The following is a 23,935-nucleotide window of genomic DNA, read 5'->3' as shown; positions in this document are numbered from 1 at the left end:
GGCTTGTATAACAGACACACGATGAGTGCATCAATCATGAGCTCCTCCTTCCTGTGCCATTTTCAACAGTGCTTCAGTGTAGAAATAAAAGAAAACTACAAAATACAGAAAACCTAACACTAAAACACCTAGCACTCTGAAAGAGGATAAATCTGGATTCATCAGATCTGTTTTCATACTTCCAGAGTCCCATCTTTATCCTCCCTTACAAAGCCCTGTTTTGCAGATTAGCTTCACTGTTAAGTGGTTTTCTTAAAGCCTGAGTTCTCTTTAGGTTTGCTTGTCAAAACTTTACTTTCACTTTTCAAAAAGCCACAATCATCTGTGTTGATTGTTTACAGTTTGATTTCACCAGACAATTTGGTGAGTCCTGACCACAATCATTTAAGATATTCTTCCTAACCAATTATCATCTTCCTCAAAGATGATAATTGGTGAAGCTGTGGGTGCATGAGTGAGGAGGACTAATGCGCCTTTCAAAGAAATAGTTTTTCACTTTAAAAAACAGTTTATAGAAACAGCAGTACAGTGCCAACAAAAGAGCTGGTACCATACTATAAAGCCTATATTATGCACACTACACTATACACTAAGATTTACTGAAGACAGCACTTGGAAACTATAACGCACAGTGTTGGGGAGTAACGGAATACATGTACCGCCGTTACGTATTTAGAATACAAAATATGAGTAACTGTATTCCGTTACAGTTACCGTTTAAAAAGGTGGTATTCAGAATACAGTTACTTTGTTGAAATAAATGGATTACACTGCGGTACTTTCCTGTTTCATTTTGTCGCGGGTCAGGACTGTTTGGGTTTTGTTTGACAGCTACGTTCTGTTGTTCCAGGCGGCAGCGTTACGGTTGCCATGGTTACAGGGCGACGCTCTCTCTCTCTTTCTGCGACTGTGTGTTTCCTGGGTGAGAGAGCGCCTTTTCGTTGTTGTGCTAAGCTAACAGGCAGAATGCTACAAGCATAGCTCTAAAGAATGTAGCATCATGGCCAGTGTAGTAGTAGTCCGTGCTGCAGGGAGAATGGACTGCCATACACGTTATGTGTCTGTGAGCGCGAGGAGGGAGAAAAAGGAGAGTGGAAAGGTACGAGTTGTCGTCGAGGAAAAACGGGAGCTGGAAGCATGTAAATATAATAATAACCACTGCAGCCAAGAAGAGTGCCTGACGAGCCCAGTTGTAAGTAAGCTATTAAGACTCGACTGTACACCGTGTTCGTGTTTTCCTCCGAAACAATAAGTTCCGTTGGAGCAGCCTTTCAACGCCTCTCTCTGTCTCTCACAAGAAAAGTTGACCCACACAACAAAGTAAAGCTATTTTTCGGCTATGAGCCGACAGGGACCCCGCCGTATTAGTCAGAGGTCCCTTTACTACAGTTCGGAGTCGCGGACCTTCAGTAATAGTAATAAATCACACAGCAATAGTACATTCACGTTGTTGTAAAAAGCACGATAATATATTAAGTAATCCAAAGTATTCAGAATACGTTACTCTCATTGAGTAACGTAACGGAATACGTTACAGAATACATTTTGGGGCATGTATTCTGTATTCTGTAACGGAATACATTTTAAAAGTAACCTTCCCAACACTGATAACGCAATATCTCAGATCTGGTAAATTTAATAGTACTTTAACAGGGAAATTTGTTACAGTGCCTCCTTAACTATTATTAGTGTAAATAAATTTAGTTAATACTCACTATGCTTGACTAAATATACCAAAATGGTACTAAATGTACCAAAGGCAGACTTAGATATGAAGGCAAACATTACTTAAAGAAGATACTACACCCAGCAGCCATTTTTTTTTGTCTCAGAAAGAGCAACAAAAAATTCTTGCAGGCAGAATCACCTAGTCACGAAACAGAAAAGATAAGTCACTTCATTTTATCCTCTTTTTTTGTATGAAGTAGACAAATGTGACACAGCTAGTTAGTTATTGAGCTTCAGAAGTGCTGGCTGGGAGCTGATGAATTGTATTTTCTTTGGGCAGAGTCGTGCTAGCTGTTTCTCAATTTTTCTAGTATGTGCCTTATAATAAACAAACAGAGTTGCATCAGTGTTCTCATCTTTGCAAAAAAGAAAAGGAACAGGAACAAAAAAAACAAGTTTATTTCAAGGGTGTGAAGACACTTATATCCACACCTAACAAACCTCAGGAAAAGGATGAGCCCTGTTTGTTTTCAGTCCTTTCCTTTCAGTCCTGTAGCAAAAATAAAACACCATTCAAAAGGGAGATATATTGTACATCATCAGCATCTTCCATATGCCTACCTGCCTCCCACAAGGCAAGGCGTAATCTATCTTTTCAAGGTAAGGACCTCACTTGATGTGATGGAGCACCTTGAGGAAGCCTATGAATGCAAAAATTGCATGAAAACGGTTATATACTTACAGATGACAGTGAGGTCCATAGCAGTGAGGTCCATAACAGCCTCTGTGCTTTCCTTTACGTCTGAATGCTTCTGAATAAAATGTGAAGAAAGCTGAAATGCTTCTAAGGAGGTTACAGCAGGAGCAAGGTTTTGACTCCTTTAAGGACCTTGTGTAGAGATGGCTTACTCTTTTCAAAAAAATATCATCAGTGCAAGAGTGATCCCACTTTTCCAACTTCAATGTCAAAGTCGGTGTGAAGGGTGTTGCTTAGAGCCGAGAAGCCATTATTAGACATACTGTTGAAACGGCAACATTTTAATAGCATCCGTTCACAAGGTTGCTGTGAGGACAATATAGAATAGGAAAAAAAATTGCTATCAATGGTGTCAGAAATGATTTCAGATCTATACAGTAACACCAATCATTGACAGACGTCTCCATACATGAAGTGACCTTGAAATAGCAAAAAGTCAAGGCGACCTTAGACAGTCCTTACACACAAGCTTTTTGTTATCTCCAGCAGCGTCTACCTCAGAATATCAGTTTTAAAGGCATAACACATGACACGTTTTCAACAAATACATATCACATCACTTCCATTTTCCTGTCACAGGGTATATTATGCCCTTTGCATTTGATTCCTAAACTTTTTATTAGTCTCTCACCTGTTAAATTATTCAAGTCAAAATGATAGTGTCTCTGTGCCTCACACAGTCTTCAGTAATTTATTTTGGTAGTAAAAGGGAAGCCGATTGGTTGTAGATGTGCTGAAAATACCTACAAAGCAGGACTATAAAGGCTAGAATCAGTTGCTAAGCTGATCTAATCAAGTTTATTTATAGAGCATATTTCAAAATACAGAATCTTAGCACTTTACTGCTATTGAAAGACACTCAGCAGCCAAATGTAAAGTAGACAACCTGGCAATATGAACAGTAAGCATAAAATAATTATTCAGCCATTTCTTCCTAATTATTAAGATAAAAGATTAAATGTCTCTTAAGATATAATTTGAAAATGAAGAGCAGACCTAATAGGAAATGGTAACTAGTTCCAAAGTTGGAATTGATAAGGCACAGTTATTTTCATTTGTAACTAGAATTTGAAGATCACCAGATACATCTGGTTTAACGATGTGGCCGAGATGTGGAAGTACCTCAGGGTAGCTGTTCAGGGGAATCGAAACCCTGACCTTACGATCATGGGGCCACCACTCTACCTACTGAGCTATCCCTGAAACCTGAAACCAAGATGAAGATTAGGAACAGTGAGTATATGGATAAACAGATAACATAGCTATGATGGTATCAAGGGTGCTGATTTTTTATCTTTGCTGTTTTGTTTTATTTTTATTTTTCCCACAGGGCATAGCTGAATTGCTGGGGAAAAACAAAAACCCAGGAGGGATTTCTTTAAAGTGATTATGACCACTCCAGCACTTGTCTGCATTTTGTCACTGGTAGTTCCTGCAACAGTGAAAAAAATCTCCCTTATGGGGATTGCCTGTCATTCTTTCACCTTTTTTGTACAAACTATCTGTTCTGGCCTTGGCTTTACTTATTTTCTGCACTCATCCTGCTTTGATTGTCTATGTATGCAGTGTGACAACAACCTGAGCAGGTCAGGAGGTTTCCACCTCTCCTTTATAAAAGACATTTTCACACATGAACTCCTGACAATGTCGTCAGAATCAGCTTGGGGTTTTCGCACATCTAGCACACAGGCGGGAGATAATTTAATTCAGACATGTTGCTAGTACTAGAAAAATAATTCCTTTTATTTAAGCTGGGGCAATGCATGGGTAGAGCGTGCAAAAACATGACACCTATTAACCCAACAACCTGTGATATTCTCTGTGCTATAATCAATTATTGTCAGATTTGAGTGCATCAGAAGCATTTTTTTGCACATCCACCTTTGTTGGGTAATGTATAGACATATTGAGAGCCATGTAGCACGTGTGCTGTAACAGCAATGTGAAAAAATCTTTTGAACTAGCCGCTTTAATGTCAGAAGAAAACATTCAGAAAAATGTTAGATTAAGTTAAAAACAAAAAAATGTATATCTCTTCAGAATGTGCCTAATGAATCCAACTACTCTACTGAAATAAATTAGCAATATCCATCCATTCATTCATCTTCTTCCGCTTATCCGGGGCTGGGTTGCAGGAGCAGCAGCCTAAGCAGAGAAGCCCAAACCTCCCTCTCCCCAGCCACCTCATTCAGTTTGTCCTGGGGAACAGGCCAGTCGAGAGATATAATCTCTCCAGCGTGTCCTGGGTCTGCCCCAGGGCCTCCTCCCAGTGGGACATGCCTGGAAAACCTCACCAAGGAGGTGCCCAGAAGGCATCCTTGTCAAATGCCCGAACCACCTCAACTGGCTACATTCGATGTGGAGCAGCGACTCCACTCCAAGCCCCACCCAGATGGCTAAAGTTCTCACCCTATCTCTAAGGTAGAGGCCAGCAACCTTTTGGAGGGAGCTCATTGCTATTGTTTGTATCCGCGATCTCGTTCTTTCGGTCACTACCCACAGCTCGTGACCATAGGTCCAAATCCAATCCATTAAAAGTAAAAGACTTGCATTCAAATTTTGACATAAAAAGAAAAATTTCTCATGGGTATCAATGATGTGCTTAAATCATAATCACTCAAATGTGAGTTTCATAAAGTTGTACTAAACTGGTGAAATTGTACTATTAAATACATTAGTTGCTACACTGAACTTTTCAGTTTGGTAATTTCCTTTTGCAGTGTTAGAAAATATCTTATCTCAACCTCTAACAGTAAATCCACTATCAAAATTAAAGAAAAGGCTGCAAGACACAAGTGATAGGCATAAAAGGCGATAATGAAACTATCATTGCTAATAGAAGGCCATGAGGGAAAAGAATATAGAGAAAAGTTTAATCTTATATAAGATTAAATTTTCCTGACTCTGATAAGTAGAAGAAACAGGCAACATCCAACAGTAATACCGGCAAAAGATTAATGAACCTCTCAATACATAAACTTCTTATCTAACATGGAGAATACCCTGTCCAAAGCTCACACACTAACCTTGGAGAAAGGTGTTTGTCAGCACTTCCTTACATACTTTGTTTTTTGTCTAATATCAAAAGAGCAGCTAAACACAACTGTGTGTAAAAACAACCTATCACCTGATTTTCAAATGAGCAATAGCCGCTTAGTGTTTAAAACGAATAATGTTGCGAAATGCAGTGAGGCTTCAGTGAGGCTCCAACTCTGTCCCATAACCTGGAGTCAAATATCAACAGTCAAATGAGAAGCTTGTACTGTAAATGAATTTTGCTCCCACTGCAGACCTGCAGGAGAGTGATAAACTGGGGGAACAGACATAGACGCGCACTCACATATACACACATATACAGGGTTGTTGAGGACCTACCGTCCTCTCCTCTGAACACCGGAGGCAAATCTAAGTCTGCCTGGATCCTACTCAATTCCCACCAGATAGAGCAGAGCGAGATGAAACTCTCCTCCCTGTAGTCATGTATCTCAATGCTAACATGCAGTGGAGCAAATGCTCAAATTAGAAGGCAGAGGATAAAAGTGGGAATTTGGTGCTGAAGCTGGGGCTGGTGGGAGATTGCGTGGAGGATTTTGTATTGATGCCCTATGTGAATTTTCATGCATAGGTACAAGCAATAACAACCAAAGAGTATTACAGCTCCAGTGAGACTTACCAACAAACCCTAACCACAGTTAGTGTTGTAATGGCTTCTGGACATGGAAAGCTGGAGATATTCCTTTTGTTTTGTGCATGGTGAGTGTGAGCAGGTGTTTTACACACTCTGGTGAATAGATGGGGTACATGAGGAAAATTGATCCATCACCGGAGAAGTGTCTACGTGCTTAAGTGCACCCACTCGTTCCCTTGCTTACTCAGCATATTGATTTAAAACAGAATAAACAGCCACCTGCAGTGAAAGCTTGCGACTGATACATTCCCAGAAAGCAAGAGATGAGCAATTTGAAAGTCATAAATGTGGACAAGAAGGGGTAAGAGCTGCTCCTTGGTTAAATATGAAGATTATAAGGTAGATGAATGGACCATCAACTCATCACTTAAGTGTGAAATCTATTTAACATGGAATACGTGCGAAAAAAAAAAGAAAAAAAACAAAACACTGGAGTAAACTACTCTGATCAGTTAAGAAAATCAGTTCAGGCAGACACAGAGTAATAATCACATTTTAAATATGATAAATTGGAAACTGTCATTTTAGGTCATAATTGTTTATGTGGTGATTTCATTACATTACAATTATTTTGTTCTGTTTTATCTTCTTGTAGTTTTTCTTCAGTATGTTGATGTTTTAGAAATCTTTGTCAAAATGGTTACAAAATATCTATGATGTGATCTACAAGTGTACAATAAAATGTAACACTGATTTTATGTGGACCATTTGAGGGATCATAAATGCATACTCCAATCCACACACAAATACAAAGCAATTTGATCACATGGTAAACTATTTTACAAATGCGTTCATCCAAACCTGAATAACTAGCAGTCATTTATGCACTTGAACATTTTAAGTTCAACTTCAAAAATTTGATCATTTTGTCACCACTTCACCCAAAAACATAGATTTACCAATTACAAACACTACAGAGTAGCCCATTAAGGTTAATACATTGTTTAAATAAGCTGCTGCTACAAGCTGTATGTGGTTCTGCTTTGAAAAGTCAGTCAGTGCGTAGCTTACCATGGTTGTACTGTACATCCTCTGAAGTAAGTATATGCTAACTAATGTGTGCCCCAGTGAGGCACGGTATTTAAGTTACTTTAACCTTGCCACAAGATTGAAGTGCAGTCTATTTATTTAGAAGAAAGAAACATCCATTTTATTTGAAAAAACTCTGTAATACTGTGGAAGCCCAGATGTCCCAATTTCCACTGGGACTTGAACATAGCATGCATTTGTGGACCTCTTGAAGGTCTTTTTCATTTCAATATAAAATGGATATAAATTCCTCACTAGACAACAAGCATCCACGCACTCATGCCCCTAACTCTAAAGGAGTCAATCAGAGAGAAGGGTTTTGGGCTACAAATGCTGGATTTGACCTGATTGTGACCCTAGAATTACACTCTGTGAGAGAGTACACCGATTTCTCACACCACTCCTGAAATACCCTGCACTTATTTTCATACAGTAAACTAGTGGAATAGTTATGGAATAATTCTTTATAGTAGCTATGACCTTTTTTTACTGTGACCAAACTGAAAAACAAAACCCTGAAAGTTCGATAGCAGATGAAAAAACAGGAGCACTTGTGTCATTTAATTGTTTACCTATTCCTTAATTACTTTCATGTAGTATGAATGCCCATGGGGAAGGTCTTTATTGGTAGGAAAACGTTAAAAAACACTTATAAAACTTAGTCTAAAACTTATGCCCTCCTTCGCATTTTCCAGTGAGCTGGATGGTAGTCTTTACTGGGCCGATTTTTGCCCCCGGGCCTGTATTTAACACCCCCGCACTACAGTAATAGCTGTCTTTAGGGACGTGTCTATAGAAGAAATATGTGCAGCAGGACTTCACTTTTGACCTTTGCAAGGTTTTATAATTTGGTTGACCCTGCACCATTTCTTGCTGACCTTTTCCTGCGTGTGGGGCCACATAGGACTTCGTAGTGTAAAAGATGGTTGTTCAGATGAGGTTATTTGGCAATACGGGAGTCTGCATATACCCACAGTGAGACACCAAAATGAATATTTGAAAAAGAACTACAGGAAATGTCAAATACACCAAGAAGGCTATGTACTCTGCCCCTGATTGCTGATCACTTTAAATGAGCTGTATGCGATGCCACGCTTAAAATAAACCCAAGCCCTGTAAATCTCACATTAAGTGCCTGAGTGTATGTTATTGTGGCTTTAACCAAAAGTCAGACATCACATTCACTATCAGCTCATTTCATGTCCCTGCAAGAGACTGAGCAATCACACCTGACGGGCTTGTGGACAACAAGCCCTTTCAGATGAGCCTTGCATTTTGTGCAGCATGGCAAAAGTGTAATTGCCCTCCTTGTCAGACAGTGTCATTAAGTCAGGCAAAGTGAAACATGCCATCCGGTTAAAGTGATAGGACACACAAGAGGGAAGAGGCAGACTGGTTGGCTAACAGAGATCTGTGCTGAATGCCAAATAATTCAGCTGTTTACAAAGTGTAAGGATGGCTGAGAGTCACTCTGTGAGAGGACTGGAACCAGGAGGTGACACGGTCACATTGATTATTTGGATACATCGGCAAGTTGATGTGAAAAAATATCCAGGAAAAAAATAGACAGATGATTTGGACACAGAACACAGACTCGGCTGACTTGGAAAAATAAACAGCAATTGAAATGCTTGTCTTTACTATACCATGTTGCTTAATGAATAACGCTTTATTAAACATGTTAAAACATTAAATGGTCCAGGGATCCCCTGGGGGTCTTGTCTGCAGTCAATAGAGCGTTTATAGCAGCTATGATCAGCGGATCAAAAAACTACTTACATGTGACAGAGGCCACTCCTAATAACCAGCAGAAAAATAGCATATGCCTCTGCAGCTCTTGACAGCTTCTCTTTTCCACACTCAAGAAAGCCCTTTGCATTTGCAATATTCTCATTTTTTGTGATGCACTCATATAATGTTAACTTTATGTTCTACAGGCATCACAGACCAGAGCAAATGCAACTAGTCTTTAAGTCAAATTTATCTAATTTATGAATTATTATTAAGGTAATTTTTTAAAACAAAGTGAAAGGTCAACAGAACTTTTTGGACCATTGGAGCATATCAACACATCACCTTTTTCGTGCTGTAAATTAAAATTGGTGTCAAGTGAATGTGTGCCAAGGAGGAGGTGCCAGGGTTCTGTGACTGTGTATGATTCTTCCACATGCTAATGAGGCCTTTGTTTGTTTAATTAATTAATTGTTAAATTACCAATACGTCATGTTTCTTAGACAAAATGACACCAACCCAGAGAACAAGCTGTTTGACATTGGCAGTGAAGATTTGACACGTTTTTTATGAGCACAACCCACGTACTCAACTCCTCACTACTGTGACACCATTTATGGGGAAACAAACAGGCTTTCCAAGAGTGCAAGATTTTTATTTTATTTTTTACCCACAAGCATTATTGTAACAAAGAAATAATCAAATACAAATGTTTCACTTTTTGTGCCAAGTTTGATGAAGTTTAATATTTAATTACTGCATCAAGATATTCACATTGGGTTTTATTTTGTTGTTGTTGTTTGGTTTTTTTAGGCATATAAAGGTTTTATAACTGAAGGAGTGTTCCAGAACAAATATCAACTTAACCACTTTTTCAGTAAAATATTTTTATACACTTAATTTCATAAATTTTCATTGCACTGTTCCCCTTTCAAAGTGGAAGTTCAAAGTTCTTTGAGGGGAAGCCAATTAGAAATAAGGGGACTTTTGGGGACTGGAGACATTTTTCAGACAAAATAAATTTAAGGATTCCATAAAGGGCCTATAAAGGACCTATAAAGGACCAGTATAAGACATGTGCTACTATGGTGAGGGGTGCCTATGGCGGTAAAGCAGGTCATCTACTAGTCAGAAGGCTGGAAGTCTACCAAGTCTCTCAAAGTATCCCTGGGGAAAATACTGATGCTTTTTTACAATGTGAATGCTTGTGAATGTTAGAAAGCGCTTAAGATGTAGGAAAAATTGCTTCTCTGAATGTATGTGTGAAAGAGACATGCTGCATTAGAAAAGTACTATACTATAATAAAAAAAAAAGAAAAAGAAAAAAAAGTACTATATAAGAACTAGTCTCTGCATAAATAACAGCAATGAGGTCCCTGTACAAAATAATCACCTGAACATTTCTCTCCAAATAAATATAGCCCAAAAGCCAGAGGCTCCCAGTTCATGAGGGCCAGTACTCAAATCATACCAAGAACCACTACTTTCAGTTGTTTGAAGCGACACCAAACTAACAAGTCATTAATTTATATGCCAGCAGTAAATACAGGCCTATGTGTTATTCAAGTGTCTTAAATACCCATAAATAATGGTTTTTGTGTTGTGAATTGTTTTTTTCTAGATTGTCAACTGTGGTTTGGTGCTTTTCATATTAAAACAAAACAAAAACCAAACAAACAAACAATAAAACTGAAGCTTGAAATTAAGCAGAAAACATCTTTAATAGAATGGAATACAGTACAAATCACAAAATAATGCTCCACATGCAAATACTGGTAAACTAATCCAGGAGTTTCACATATGGAGAAGGTCATGTCACAAAAAACATTTCTCAAATAACAAATTACAAAAAATGAAAAAAAAAAAAATCATCAGATCAGCATAGGAAGAAACTTTTACTTCATAATGATACTGGGGGAAAAAAAGGCATATTCTTGAAAATGGCATTGCTTCCTGTATAAAGTAACTGTAATTTTAGTTGAGGGATTTCTATATTCAGTTCAACCTGCAGCAGTTCCTTGGTTGTATAGTTTTTTTCTTTCCCTCCAGTACTTGATCGGTCACACATCGCTAGTTTTTCTGTTATTCAAATCAGGCTGTTTGAGAACTACTTAATAACTTAATGATAAATGTAAATAAGATTGCTTTGGAAAGATTTGTAATCAAAACAAGTCATCTTTGTGACCACAAACCAGTTTTACATGCATGCCACATAGTGACAAATATAAGGCTGGAAAACAGTTGGATATCTGGCCATGTTCACTGCAGTAGCATTTGGTTAATGAGGGGAAAAAACTGGATGAGATATTCATAGCCACAGAAGACCTCGTCTGTGTATATTTGTGTTTTAGGGGGTAGTGTATATAAGATAATGAAATATGAATGTGAGGCCACATGTTAGACTCCAAAACTGGATGAATGAGCCACTGGCTGGATGGATGGGTAAACGCACAGATGGGATTGGGTGTGGTAATGCTTCACGCAGCCGACCGCCGACGAATGACAAACGCTCCCCTCTGCAGCTGCCCCAGGTAGATCCTCATCTTTGTGCTGTCGCTTGTTTTTCTCACCCAAATCTGGAAATCACACACAGAAGAAACCCTCAATACAGCCAAACTGCTTTCTTCTTCATGTGCACGTTAAAAGGAAGCTGGAAAAGTTCCTCATGAATAAATTCACATTTAACATTAAAAATGAACAGTTTTCCTTCCATTTTAATAAATTTTGTTTTGTGAATCAAAAAAAAAGAAGAAAAAAAAAAAGAGTCAAATCTGTGCAATGAAACAGTTGATGATATCCGTTTTCATTCAACTACTCAAGCAAAACTTTAATGTTGCACTTCATTAATGTAATGGTATTCACCCATCATAATGCATAATGTATGGCACAAACAGAAAAAGGGAGCTGCACAAAGACATCAAGCATGACAACAAATAATGTAGGCTATACCAGAGGGAGAAGTTACCCTCATTCAAAAATCAGTAATGAATAACTTTGTCTATCGTTATTAATGAACATAAGGGAAAGGTTAGCTGAAAAGGTAAAACCGTATTGAGTTGTAACATTTGCCTGAGTTAAAAGGCAATTTCCAAACAAAGTGAAGTTCATTATTCTACAATGAGAAAGATTATTCACAAGTACAAAGCAGTTACCAGTTTTTCCAATGTAGATGTTCCAGCAAATTCACCCTGAGGCCACCATACAGTGCTCAGACAAACTGCCAAAACCCCAAGAACTACAGACAGGCTTGATTGGGGTTTGTTTTGAACCTACAGGACTTGAGCACCTTACAGGCATTGTGTCAACCATAAACTCCTCTGAGCACGACTGAATGGCCATTGCAACACCTTGATTCTTTTTAAAACTCCAGACGTCAAGTTGATTAAAATGCTGTGGCGGGACCTTAAGAGAGCTGTCTAACCACGTAGATAAGATAAGATAAGATAGAACTTTTTTTTTTTTTGTCAGATGTCAGTAGATTTCATTTAACTGAATTCTGGTTTTAAAGTCTGATTTATACTGCGGGAAATCTATGCCGTGACCATCCACGCACCTGTCGAGAAAAGAAACTACACATTGAGTTGATGGCATGGAAGGGTGGAGTGTAGAGTTAAAAGGGGTTTCCTGTTTCGTTACAATGTAGATTTTCCACTGAAGAATAATACAGGCATTACCTCTCCTAATTCAGGTGCATAATCCGAGCTACGGCGTTCGCAGTAGGACAAACAACTCTGGTCACCCTTCATGTGTACTGAAGTATAGGCAGTCAGCTTGCTGTTTACCTTAGCTCTCAATAATGTGTCCATGTCTATTTACTCTGGAAGAGGCTATAAAGCTTTTTTAAAGAAGTCTGATACAGACCGATTAGTCAGTGAGTCTCACTTGTGTCTGATCACAGCATTTCTGAGGTGAGTTGTTGAGCATATCTTGCACATTTCTATTGGTAAGTGCTGTTGTCATTACTGATGTTAGCTGCTGTTTCCTGGCATTAGTAAAGAAATTTCCCTGAATCTAATATTTTTGGACTCTGAAACTTGGAAAATAAACCTTCATACAATGTGAGAACATAAACAAACTTTTTACCAGAGTGAAAGTGCAATTTTATTTTATTTTTTTTAAAGTACACTCAAGCCTGACATTAGCTGTCAAAATGTTAGGTTACAACCAGCTGTTGTTGTTTAGCCAGCTCATAGTCAGCTGTCCAGAGGGTTGCATATGTAATCTGCTGACAATAAGAAATTGCAACAATAAGCTAATTTATGCACATTTTAGTGTGTTAGCCCCCTGCCTTCAGTTCAGGAGATGAGGGCTGAGTTGTGGAGGAAGAGGATTAGGTGGAAATGAGGGAGGAGAAAGGCATAATGAGAAAGAGATGTCAAAAGGATGCATGTAGAAATTTTAATGGCCATGTACAGTTTGGAAGAGTTGTTTGTGATCTTTAATTTATCAGGAATTTATAAGACAAACTATGTATGTAGCTGGTCTCAACCCACATACATAAAAATGAAACAGTAACTTCCATGGTGACTTTCACAAACCAGGTTATGCCCCTATGTGTTTTGTGAGATTATTAATTTCTTGAAAAGTGCAATTACACACTCATCAATGGACATTTATTATTACAACATTGTTTTTTCTCTTAAATAGTCGCAAAAAATTACTTACTATACCTTTAAAGTCACTGCTGCTAAAGGACAGTAAATCATGGTGTGTGCGTTTTTATTTTTGTTAAATAAATAATGAAATTGTTCAATATTCCTGTTTTGTTCATCTAACTTTTAAAACCTGGAAAGGGAGTCATAAGTTTTATAATGTCTCTGTATTTAAAAAGCTTAGAATTAATAGAGGGTGTACCATTTTTCTTATGTGAGGATGTGTTATTGTTGTTTTAGTAAATTGTAAAAGCTATCAGAAGTCCTATCAGATATCAATACAATATATTAACTTAAAAAAAAAAAAGAAAAAAAAGAAAAGAAAAAAGCAAGGCATTTTCAAGCTTGTAATGTGCTTGTGGAAACCCAGAAGTACAACTGCTGCACAATTGGTCTCAAATGTCATTTTGATTTTTCCTTTGTTTTTTTCCCTCCCAAATTGTTCCCTAATATCCTAAAACAGCTGGGCACCATACTTTTTAGCAGATGTTCCTCAAACAGAATTGTATACTCAGAGACTATTTTCAGCTGTTTATCAATAAACATTTAGTGCTCTGGTGACTATTCACAGCAGCAGGATAGTACATGTGGCATAGAGTCTGATAATGATGGAATATGTTGCCCCGCGCAACAGTGTGTCTTGCTGATGTCTTTTTAATGTTTTTTTGGAAACAACTGAGCGCTATGCCATGGAGAAACATACGATGTCGAGCTTAGACTATCTTATTGGATAGGACAATGCTTATGGTCTTCTTGTCTGGTCATCTTATAGGAATGACAATTTTTTTAAAGACTATATACACAGAATACTTCAATCTTAATTAATTATACAGTTCTGTACGCAATTGAATGAGATGCTGATGCTTGGAATGAGAACTAAAACCCACCTCATTGGTTCCTACTGTGCTGATGACACAGCTGATCTTTGTGTTGTCTTTTGACTCCAGGTAGATGGCCTGACTCTTGTGGTACCTGTCAGCATAAACACACACAGACTAAACATCAAACAAACAAGTGCAGACTGGAGGGAAGTTCATTATAAATAATTTTACCCAGCTGAATAAACCACATTACTCCTGAGAAGGCACTAAGTAGATAATTGGAATGAAAAATCAAAACAAAAAGTCTGTTATTTTTTAATAGCTCCAACCTTATAGAGGACAGAACAAACCTAGAGGAAGAGACTGACAGAAGGTACTTCATTATTAAGGGCCCACTGAAGAATAATGACGCATGTGCCTCCCTGTGGCTTTTTGAGAAGGCTTTCCAGTGGTGGCATCTTCTTTAGCCATCAATAAATGAGACTTTGCCTTGAAAGAAAAGTGCACATAGCTCTGTCTTCTCAAATTACTTTGTCTATATGAGCAGCTAATAGGACAGAATTCTATTATTTTTACCCATCTTCAAATGACCTTATGCTCTGACGTGTCTGATTCACAACTCAGCTCTGAAATAGAAGGGCAAGGGAGGGCTGTGTCTATTCAGGGATTTTCACTCTTATTTTGGCATAACAGCAGGGAGTGCGTTGCTGGTTCTTGTGCAGACATATTCTACAAATATGCATTTTTAACAGTGCCTTTAAGCATAGTATTCAGCAGCTCCTAAGCAATCTCTCTTTCTGTAGCGCAGAAAAAAAATGAGGCTGCTATCACAGTGGTTGTAAAATATCTTTACAGGCTCAAGCTAACATCCAACGCATAACAATGTGGCCATCTAGTGGCGACGCTGTGTATGAATTGCTATCGTGTCAGAGATGCACAGATTAAAACTTGAAATTCACCATCTTTTATCATAGTAAAGTTTCCCATCCTCGATGCGGGCCTCATAACGCTGGGTGGGGCTCTCCATGGGAGCAGAGGGGACATGTTCTGGAGATGAGGGAGACACTAGGGAGGGAGAAACACCCGATTAATACCCCCTGCTAATATACATGTAAGAAACAAAATATTACTGTGATGCATTTTATTGACCCTTTCTCCTAGCAGAAGACCAATGCTACTCTCTTCGTCTGAGAGGTAACTCAGTACACACATAAATGTTCATTATAAAAATCCGTAGTAGAAGGCACGTGCAATCATACCTGGTCGCTTTGGTGATTTCAGCTGTAAAAAGCAGGGTTGAAAAGATTTATTATAAGGAATTGCTGAGTTATATTGCTTTCCAAAAACACATCACATCTAGAAATTTAGAAGCACTCACCTTATTAAGTGTTCTTAAATCTTCCATTATCTGCTCATCTGTTAGCAAATAATTTAGCTGAGGTTTGAAGAGTTAAAGAAAGTTTTTTGGGGGTTTTTTAAGACACAAAATCATTTTTTAAAATTTATTTTAAGGTATCTCAAGAACAAATTCTACAAGTATAAATAATCTGGAATATTTTACAGTCACAAGTTTATGCAAAGGATATCTGGTGCAGGTTTTCGCCGCTTGTCTGGTATTGGGACTGGATCGTTGGGCCGTCTCCTCAGCTTCCGGGTCATGATAGGCTTTACCTCCATGGAGTCTATGAATAGAAGAAATATGAGTGTGAGCTCCAGATGCATAGATGAATAGAGGTTAGCATCTTAACTGTATCTGAAAACTCAGATTTCATTTGATGACTTAATATTAAAATATGTAGAAAGAAGTAAAATACAGCCACCCACATACTTTTTTTTTTTTACCCCATCTCTCTTTTGCTGAGCAAGTCCCTGATTAATAATCCTGTTCTGGCTCCCTTACCGCCTGTCAGCTCCATTGTTAATTTCTCGTTCTCAATCATCTTCTTTTTCTCCTCCAGCTCTGCAATTAGGTTTTCCTTTAGCTCAACCTTTTTATCATCGAACTCCTTCACTGCTGCCTTTTTCTCCTTGATGTAGTTCCTCTCCACCTGCTCTGTCTGCAGAAGGTACAAAGCAAGAAGAAATTTATGCTTGTATGTCCAAAAAAATAAAAAAAATAATGGCTGATTTTGATTTTACATTAGCGTCAGACCATCTGAGATACTGTTGCACTTACCTCAAGCTGGAGAAATAGATCTGTAAATGGGAAAAATAAAGCACAACTGGTCACATGAAGCAAACCGTTGTTCTGTGTCATTAAATTCAATTTATTTACCCTCAAAAATCATAAAAGAGAATGCTTATAGCACAGGAGCACAAAGTACCAGAAGCTTATAGTAAAATACTGAAGTTCAAGTAAAACTCCGAGAACAATAAGGCACTGACTGTTTATCTTTTAGTCATTTTAGCATTAGAAATTAACTGATCATTGGTAATTACATACTTTCTATTCTCCACTGCAGTGATTATGAGTGTACTACCAGAGCCTTTTGGCACTGCATTCCTAACTAAATAAACACTCATTTTGATCAGCAAAAAACTAAGTACATTCCATTCTGGCACACAGCAAGCAAAGGAGAAAGCTGATCACAAACAAGACAAGCTACGGAGTCAACAAAAGCCGAGTATCCAATATAATTAAAGCAGCCGAATGGTTAGAGGACAGGTTGGAAACAGAGAGAAGAAGCTCAGTTTTTTACAAAACAGCATCCTGTTAATTTAAATGAGTAGACAGTATGCGCTTTCATTCCACCCAATACAGTTAAGTGCATCGCATGGATTTATGTGTTTGGGACATGTGGATGTGAGCAGGAGCCCTGCGGAAGAAGGCACACATGTTGTGTGAAGTCAACCACCAAAAAACTTAAAATATATACATATATAGCTTTTATAACAAGTAACTGAGCAATATCGTCAGCTGTCTCTTCAGTGAGTCTCTGATAATGTGGCTAAAACTCCCAACTCCACCACCTGGAACTATATCTTGTCATCTTTTTAAGCCTAGCGTAGGATCAGTTTGCAGTAGATGCAGGTTTATATTATCCAGCTCACAGCAGATCTCCAGAGCAGAACAAGGACTACTATTATTCTTACGAAGCAGCTTAATGATACTGAAGACCACCTCAAAAGAAGGCCTTATATGGGAAGGTCAATTTAAGTGTGTGGGAAAAATTGCAGTTTAAAAAGTCCAACCAAGACATTGGCTTGATTCTTTCATTACCCATACTTCTCTTCTTTAATCCATGGTAGCGGCTATTTTTATTTTCAGGTACACACAGTCGTCTGTAGCTCTGTGCATTTCCCTGAATAAACAAGCCAAACTAGAGCAGAAAGCTTCCTTAAATCTAAACAGCATGTCCAACATTGGTTGGCATGGATGCATCAGAAGTAAAGCACTTCATGTTCTTGCCTGCATTCCGAAGTCTCTCTTTGTACTGTTGGTCCAACTTCTTCATCCTCTTCTGATACTCTTGCAGTGTGCCTGACAAGACAAATGTGTTTTAGATATTAATGCTGGGCGTTGTTCACTCATGAAAACACACCATACAGTATTGTAGACTACCCACTACTATTTATTTATTTTTGCCACACCTTTTACACTGAACCACAGGGTAGACTAGAATACACTGACACTGTAATTACTTTTGGATTTGCAAAACAACTTATCATTCTGCAGTTTCTACAATCATCAGCATGAGCAGTAAAAGCCTTTTGGGATAGCTGACAGTACTTTCAAACAGCTCACTCAGCAGTTTAGAAGCAGTTTGCATCAGTAAACAACAGACAGTCTTAACAATAAAAATGAGCTCATGGCAGAGGGCCATTTGTCATCACTGTTTTATCTTTTTAGCCAATGACAAGCGAGCACTTTTAAACTGCTCTTCTGCCTGATGATGTAATTCCTAACCACTAAGCACCATGACTAATAAGTAAGGTTTTAGCTATGCCCTTGACAAGTCAAAATTAATCCTCATGCTCACACACAGTACCACACAATAAAAGGCAGGAGTCCTTCAAATATGGATAATTCCTGACACCTCCATTCATGTGAAAATAAGTCAAAATGATTACCTTCTTGTAACTGCTGCAGCTGCCTTTTCAGAGAGGCCAGTTTGTCTTGATACATTCTGCAATGAAAGAAAAGCTAAAGTCCCAACCCCCTTACAATAGCACAGTAACTTAAAACTTTCATCACCAAAAATGATTTTCAGTGAAAGGTTAGGGCTGCTTATCCAGAGTTGGCAAGAAACTTACTGCTCCTTAATTTCCACATAGTCATCTTCGTCATGCTTGGCAAGATCAGTTTCACTGGCATCCTCAGTGTCTGGAAAATCAAGAAGAAAAAAGAAAGGATTTTCTCAGCTAAAATTTGAAAACATTTTTTCCCCAAATACTTCACATGTGATCATATCAGGAATGTTTACAGGCATAAGTTTTCAAAAACAACCTTGATGCACAGATGGCAGAGATATCTGCAGATGAAAGTACGTGCGTGGCACAGATGAAGTAATGGTCTACACCCTGCTTGGGAATGCCCTGGGGTTGATAATGTAGACAGTGGGAAATCCACGTATGCCAGGATAACAGCTGATACCTCTACGTATTCTTGAATCGACTGCAGAAAACGCTCAGCTAAACCAAACTAAAGTGGGTACATCTGCTTAACTGCCCTTGGGCTTTTTTTCTCGATGACATTTATAGAAAGAGTGATGATCTATATTTTTAAGCACTTTTCGCAAGGTGTAATTACCAGTACAGATCCCGGCTAACTTGGTAGTGCTGTCAATCCAACAGCAACTCTCTCGAAACAACGCCAGCATGTTTCACCAAACCTGGTTTGATGTCAGAAGCTCGGGAACCAAGTTATAACCACATATGTCTGACGAAAAAAAATTCACCGGCTTTACGTTGAAACGTCAAGACGAGCAAAGACTAAGGCCCCTCTCTGTATTCAAGCTGACACAGCACCTTTCATTTTCGGCTAGCATTAATGTGCTAGCATAAGTTAGCCGCGCCTGCTGATAAAGAGTGTAACCCGACTCTAGCTTACGTAGTTAGGCTTAGAAGAACATATCCGGAGAGGAGAAGAAAAATAAGTCCAGCTGTTCGCTTTGGAGGTCAATGTCAGGGAATTGGCTAACCTTGCAGTGTTGTCATCGCCTTCCTCTGATCCGGTCTTTCTTTCCCTTTCCCTGCAATCCGTTCTGTCTCAGTGAAGTGTGTGAAAAGGGCAGAGCAGTGGACACAGCACGCAGGATTTCGCTTGCCTTCCTGCCGACCTGTCAATGCCCGGAGCTAACGTTACGTAGCAAGTTGGCTAATTAACGTTTGAACTGCCATAATTTTTTTTAAGAAAAAAAACGAATAGTTGAAATTTATAGCTGTGCTTCGGGAGCACTGTTTTAAGCGCACATGTACGTCAAGGCACTGTGGTCAGTGGTGTTTTCATGCTCTTGTGTATAACGCTAAAAAATTAATGCTAGCAATCTTAGCGTGTTTATCACTGATTATTTCTTTCGCTCGACTTGCTGCCAACTCTGAAAAAACCGAACGGTTTGCTTTGCTTACTGAGCTTAAATCACATACTTCTGAGACAGTTCCTCACCAGGCAGACTCTTTGCTCGTGGCACTGTGTACCTAAACGTAGCTAGAAAGCTAACTAAGTAACGTGTGGCTGCATTGAAGTAGCTTTCCAGTTTTGGGAGCGAGAAATACATTTTAACTTGTTTTGTACTTGCGCATACTACGCTACATGGACAAACGGTTTCCACTGGAAGGGGGAAAACGACTTAAATGCTGCATTTTAAGAAAACACATCCAAATTCATACAATAAAGCGCGCATTTCCGTTTTTTCCAACAACTAGACAGAGCCCGACAATCGGGGAAGATATTGTTGAAAACGTTACCTTCTTCCGAGTCTCTCCCCCTGAAACTCCGATCGTCGTCGTCATCCACGCTATCGAGTTCTTCTTCATCATTGTAATAATCCACCATGGGCGACAGCAAAGTCGAAGTCATTTATGCGCTCCGAAAAATGTAAACAAACATAAAATAAACAATCGATTTGTGTTTTGCAGCTTGCTTGGAAGAGCGCCTACAACTGGTAGGACCCCCGGGTGTCAAGCTGTCCAAGAATACGCCTGGGTAGAATTTTGATAATAAACGAATCGTATAAAACATTTAATCGCAGTTTTTAATAGAACTAGCACAAAAACTTTGAAACAGTCACCGCTAATTAATAGAGGCCAAGTTTTCTATGAGTGATTTGAAATGTATGGTAAAACATCTAAACAGGCACATTTCCTATCACATTTGGATAGTTAATAAGTTTCTTTGTTTTTTTTCACTACTCTAAGGATTAGCATCGGATGGTGATTGGTGAACGCCAGTTTTTTCATTGAGGCCACTGCTGATCCCTGCCAGCTGCCTCTTCCTCGCCCCAGTGCTCACACAATAACTCAGAAACATTTTCAAACAGTAGTGACCAAAAGAACTACAAAATGTGTTTGTGTTTCTATAGTAGTTTTACAGAAAATCTACGGACAGCTGAAGAAAAACAAAACAATCTCGAATTTTTACAACTGCTTAAGCTGGGGGGAATCAAGTATGCAAAACCTTTAAAAAAGCAGATTTAGCATGCTTTATTAAAAAAACAAAACAAAAAACAGATAAAACAAAACAAAAAAAATCACAAAAGCATTCAAAGAAACAAAAACGTATGGTTTACTATTAACCTTTTTTGGTGTATTTAGTGTATTATGTTGAAAACCTAAACTTTAGGAAAATGCAGTTTACTTTATATGAGCAGAATATGCTCAGTAACGATCTTTCATTGACAGTCTATGGAAATTAGTTTTTGTTTTTTGGTTAACGTTGACATTTACATCCTTAATTTTGGTATCATTTTGGCATTGTTTTTGGTCATTAGATATGAATTTGACTAAATTAGTGAAATAATTCTGTCAAATAATTGGTGAAATGTTATCATTTTAACAGCAAATTTATCAGGTGGTGTCTTCAGTGTTGTACTTGGACAGTCATAAAAAGTGATAGTGTGATCCCAGTGATGCCAGTGGACGAGAATACTGTTAATCATATAATGCCCAGTTCTACTCGAAGACAGCTTGCACTTCAGTAATGCACTTTGGTACTTAACTTTATCAAAACATGAGACGCTCTACTCCAGTATATTTTGAATTCAAATATGATACATTATATGGACAAAAATACTGGGCCACCTGCACCTGCAGGAGGTAAGCGGCCATGGAAATCCATACCACGAAATTCCTGATGCACAGTTTTGATTTTAATACTAAGGGACAGTTGCAACTCTGTGCCTCAGCACTTTGTGACCCTGCTTTGTAACCTTTACATGGTGTACCGCTGTGTGGCTGAGTTACTGTGGCAAGTGTGGCTTTGCAACAACACCATTTAGTGGTATAAATGAATGGAAGAAAATTCACAAATGGACTTCCCACAGAGGAATGCTCAAATTTACTGAATGACCCATTCTTTCACAAATATTTGTAAAGGCAGGGTGTGCCATTGTGTGTACTCCGTGTGGCTGCTTGAGTTTTGTGGACCTGTGGCTATGGGACTGAAATTATCTGAATTAAGAACAATTAGGAGGTGTGCCCAAATACTTTTATACATATAGTGTATTTTTTACTCCATAAAATGTATTTTAAAGCTTGAGTTAGTTATTATATTTTCAGATTTCTAACATAAATCTACTGTAGATAAAGTTACCCAGCAGAATATGATTAATTAATCAACACCAAAGTGACACGATAATAAATCATTAATTGTGAATGAGTGTTACAAAGCATATGATTCTGCAAGCACTTTTGCTTGCACTAATAGGCAGTAATGCTAAATACATTTACATTAATTAAATTAATTCTGCCTTAAAATGAATTTATTAACAAAGAATTGATGTTGGGAGTGTTACTAGGCCTACCTCTAGAAGAGAAAGGCACTTCACATTTATAGAAGAGAAAAGAGAAATAAATGTTTAAATAGTTTACCAGTTACAACAAAGAGACACTGTAAAGATCCTATGTTTAGGGCATAACTCAAGCAATGGCTGATGGCAAACCATTGCTTTTAACTTAACATGATGTATTGTTTTACAATCTGTGTTTTCAGGTCTGTTTGTATTTTTACAGTATTTTCCATAGTTTCATGTTACCTGCCCAAGTAGTAATGATGTAAATTAGTAGTTTTGGGTAAAAAATCTGGCATGTCTACATTTTATATGTCTATATGATGTCCATTAACATGCACTGTGTCACAGTCTGGCGAGGGCAGACTGTATGAATTGAAAAAGGACCCAAAATGCAGACTCCAAGGAACAGGGAACAAAACTTGAATGTTAACAAAAGGCGAGCCGTTTAATATGGCTGGAAAAAAAGGTACAAACAAAGGGCAAGGCAAACTGAAGCAAAATTAACACAAACCTAAACTGGGAAATCTAAACAAACAATAAGAAAAACCTAGACACGAAACTTGGAAGCATGGCATAGGAAACATGGCGTGGACAACAGACAACCTGACAATCACACACTGAAAACAGAGGACTTAAATACACAGGAGGTGATTAGGGGAAGTGGAGACACATGAGGAAACAGCTGGCACACATGAACATAATGACGTCACAGTGGGAGAGTAAAACTGAACATGATGAACACAGAACACCAGACCTCTTCACAATAAAACAGGAAACATAATGAGACATAGACATGACAACCCGAACTTGACAACGTAAGACACAGACATGAAATGCATGAAGAGCAGGGGAGATTTAACATGGTTGGAAACACGAGGGGAAAATAATAACTAGAAACACTTAGGCATAATAATACAAACTTGATAACATAAGACACGCAGCATGAAACACGAAGGGTGAGGGGAAGCTTAAATACAGGGGAAGAAAACACAAGGAGTCTAATAACCAAATGAACTTAGATAACCTAATGAACAAAATAAACTCAAACTTAAAACGCTGGGTCAAAAGACCCAGGACCATGACACACTGTTCCTTTTAAACAATCAAAAGTAAAACTTTTGATTTATTGGGGAAAATAAGTAAGAATACAACTTTTTTTATTGATGGTCTGAATACTTGTTTCTCCACATTACAAAACAGCTATTCAGTAGAATGGAATTAATTTAAACAGATCTAGATTTTTATACTCTCAAGTGCCACTTCTGGCATAATGTCTGTATTAGGAAACAGGTCTGTATAAGCCTGAAAATTATAATACTTGAGTTCATTTTTATTATCATATTAAGGAGTGAAACTACAATCCACACATTCTCCTCACCTTACATCTATGCCTACACATGTCCTCATTTCCACGCCGCACACTCCCTCCCCATTTTTCCTCTGTTTGTCATCCAAAAGGTATCAGTGGAATCTGTTAGGCCAGGAGCCAGTAATCATTATCAGCAAATATTCTTCATTTGCATCCGAGGTTGAGGTCCTTGCTAGTGAATACGCGGTATTCGTTTCGGATCAAATATTGTGGTTTCCTGTGCCCCATCCTACTCCTCCACTGGTTTTCATTGGTCTCCCCGCTCCCCCGG

The 23,935-nt window shown here is 38.3% G+C and overlaps 1 protein-coding gene across 1 annotated transcript; it reads right to left on the bottom strand.

The window, feature by feature from the left end:
- Positions 1-10,797: 10,797 nt before the first annotated feature.
- suds3 (SDS3 homolog, SIN3A corepressor complex component) lies at positions 10,798-20,437 on the bottom strand. The gene is made up of 12 exons (XM_085368717.1): positions 20,254-20,437; positions 18,601-18,670; positions 18,418-18,473; positions 17,756-17,827; positions 16,523-16,542; positions 16,247-16,403; positions 15,933-16,028; positions 15,725-15,786; positions 15,606-15,627; positions 15,306-15,411; positions 14,413-14,497; positions 10,798-11,449 (listed from the first exon to the last, which is right to left on the bottom strand). The coding sequence occupies exons 1-12, from the start codon at positions 20,363-20,365 to the stop codon at positions 11,351-11,353; spliced, it is 957 nt and encodes a 318-aa protein (XP_085224843.1). The 5' UTR covers positions 20,366-20,437; the 3' UTR covers positions 10,798-11,350.
- Between the last annotated feature and the right edge of the window lie 3,498 nt (positions 20,438-23,935).

This window comes from Diplotaxodon limnothrissa, linkage group LG12 (assembly GCF_057381915.1).
Source record: "Diplotaxodon limnothrissa isolate DT_005_m linkage group LG12, D_limnothrissa_male_GT1.1, whole genome shotgun sequence".
NCBI lineage: Eukaryota > Metazoa > Chordata > Actinopteri > Cichliformes > Cichlidae > Diplotaxodon > Diplotaxodon limnothrissa.
The sequence above is the reverse complement of the archived record's forward strand: the minus strand, read 5'-3'. Positions and strand labels throughout refer to the sequence as shown.

What these genes read in the sequence shown, in the direction of transcription:
- suds3 (XM_085368717.1), bottom strand. Translation starts at nt 20,365, where the DNA reads ATGACTTCGACTTTGCTGTCGCCCATGGTGGATTATTACAATGATGAA. An exon ending in AGAGAGACTTCGGAATGCAG is followed by an intron (nt 16,543 to 17,755) that starts GCAAGAACATGA and finishes TCCCATTTACAG; the next exon opens with ATCTATTTCTCCAGCTTGAG. An exon ending in AACAATGGAGCTGACAGGCG is followed by an intron (nt 16,029 to 16,246) that starts GTAAGGGAGCCA and finishes TTCTATTCATAG; the next exon opens with ACTCCATGGAGGTAAAGCCT.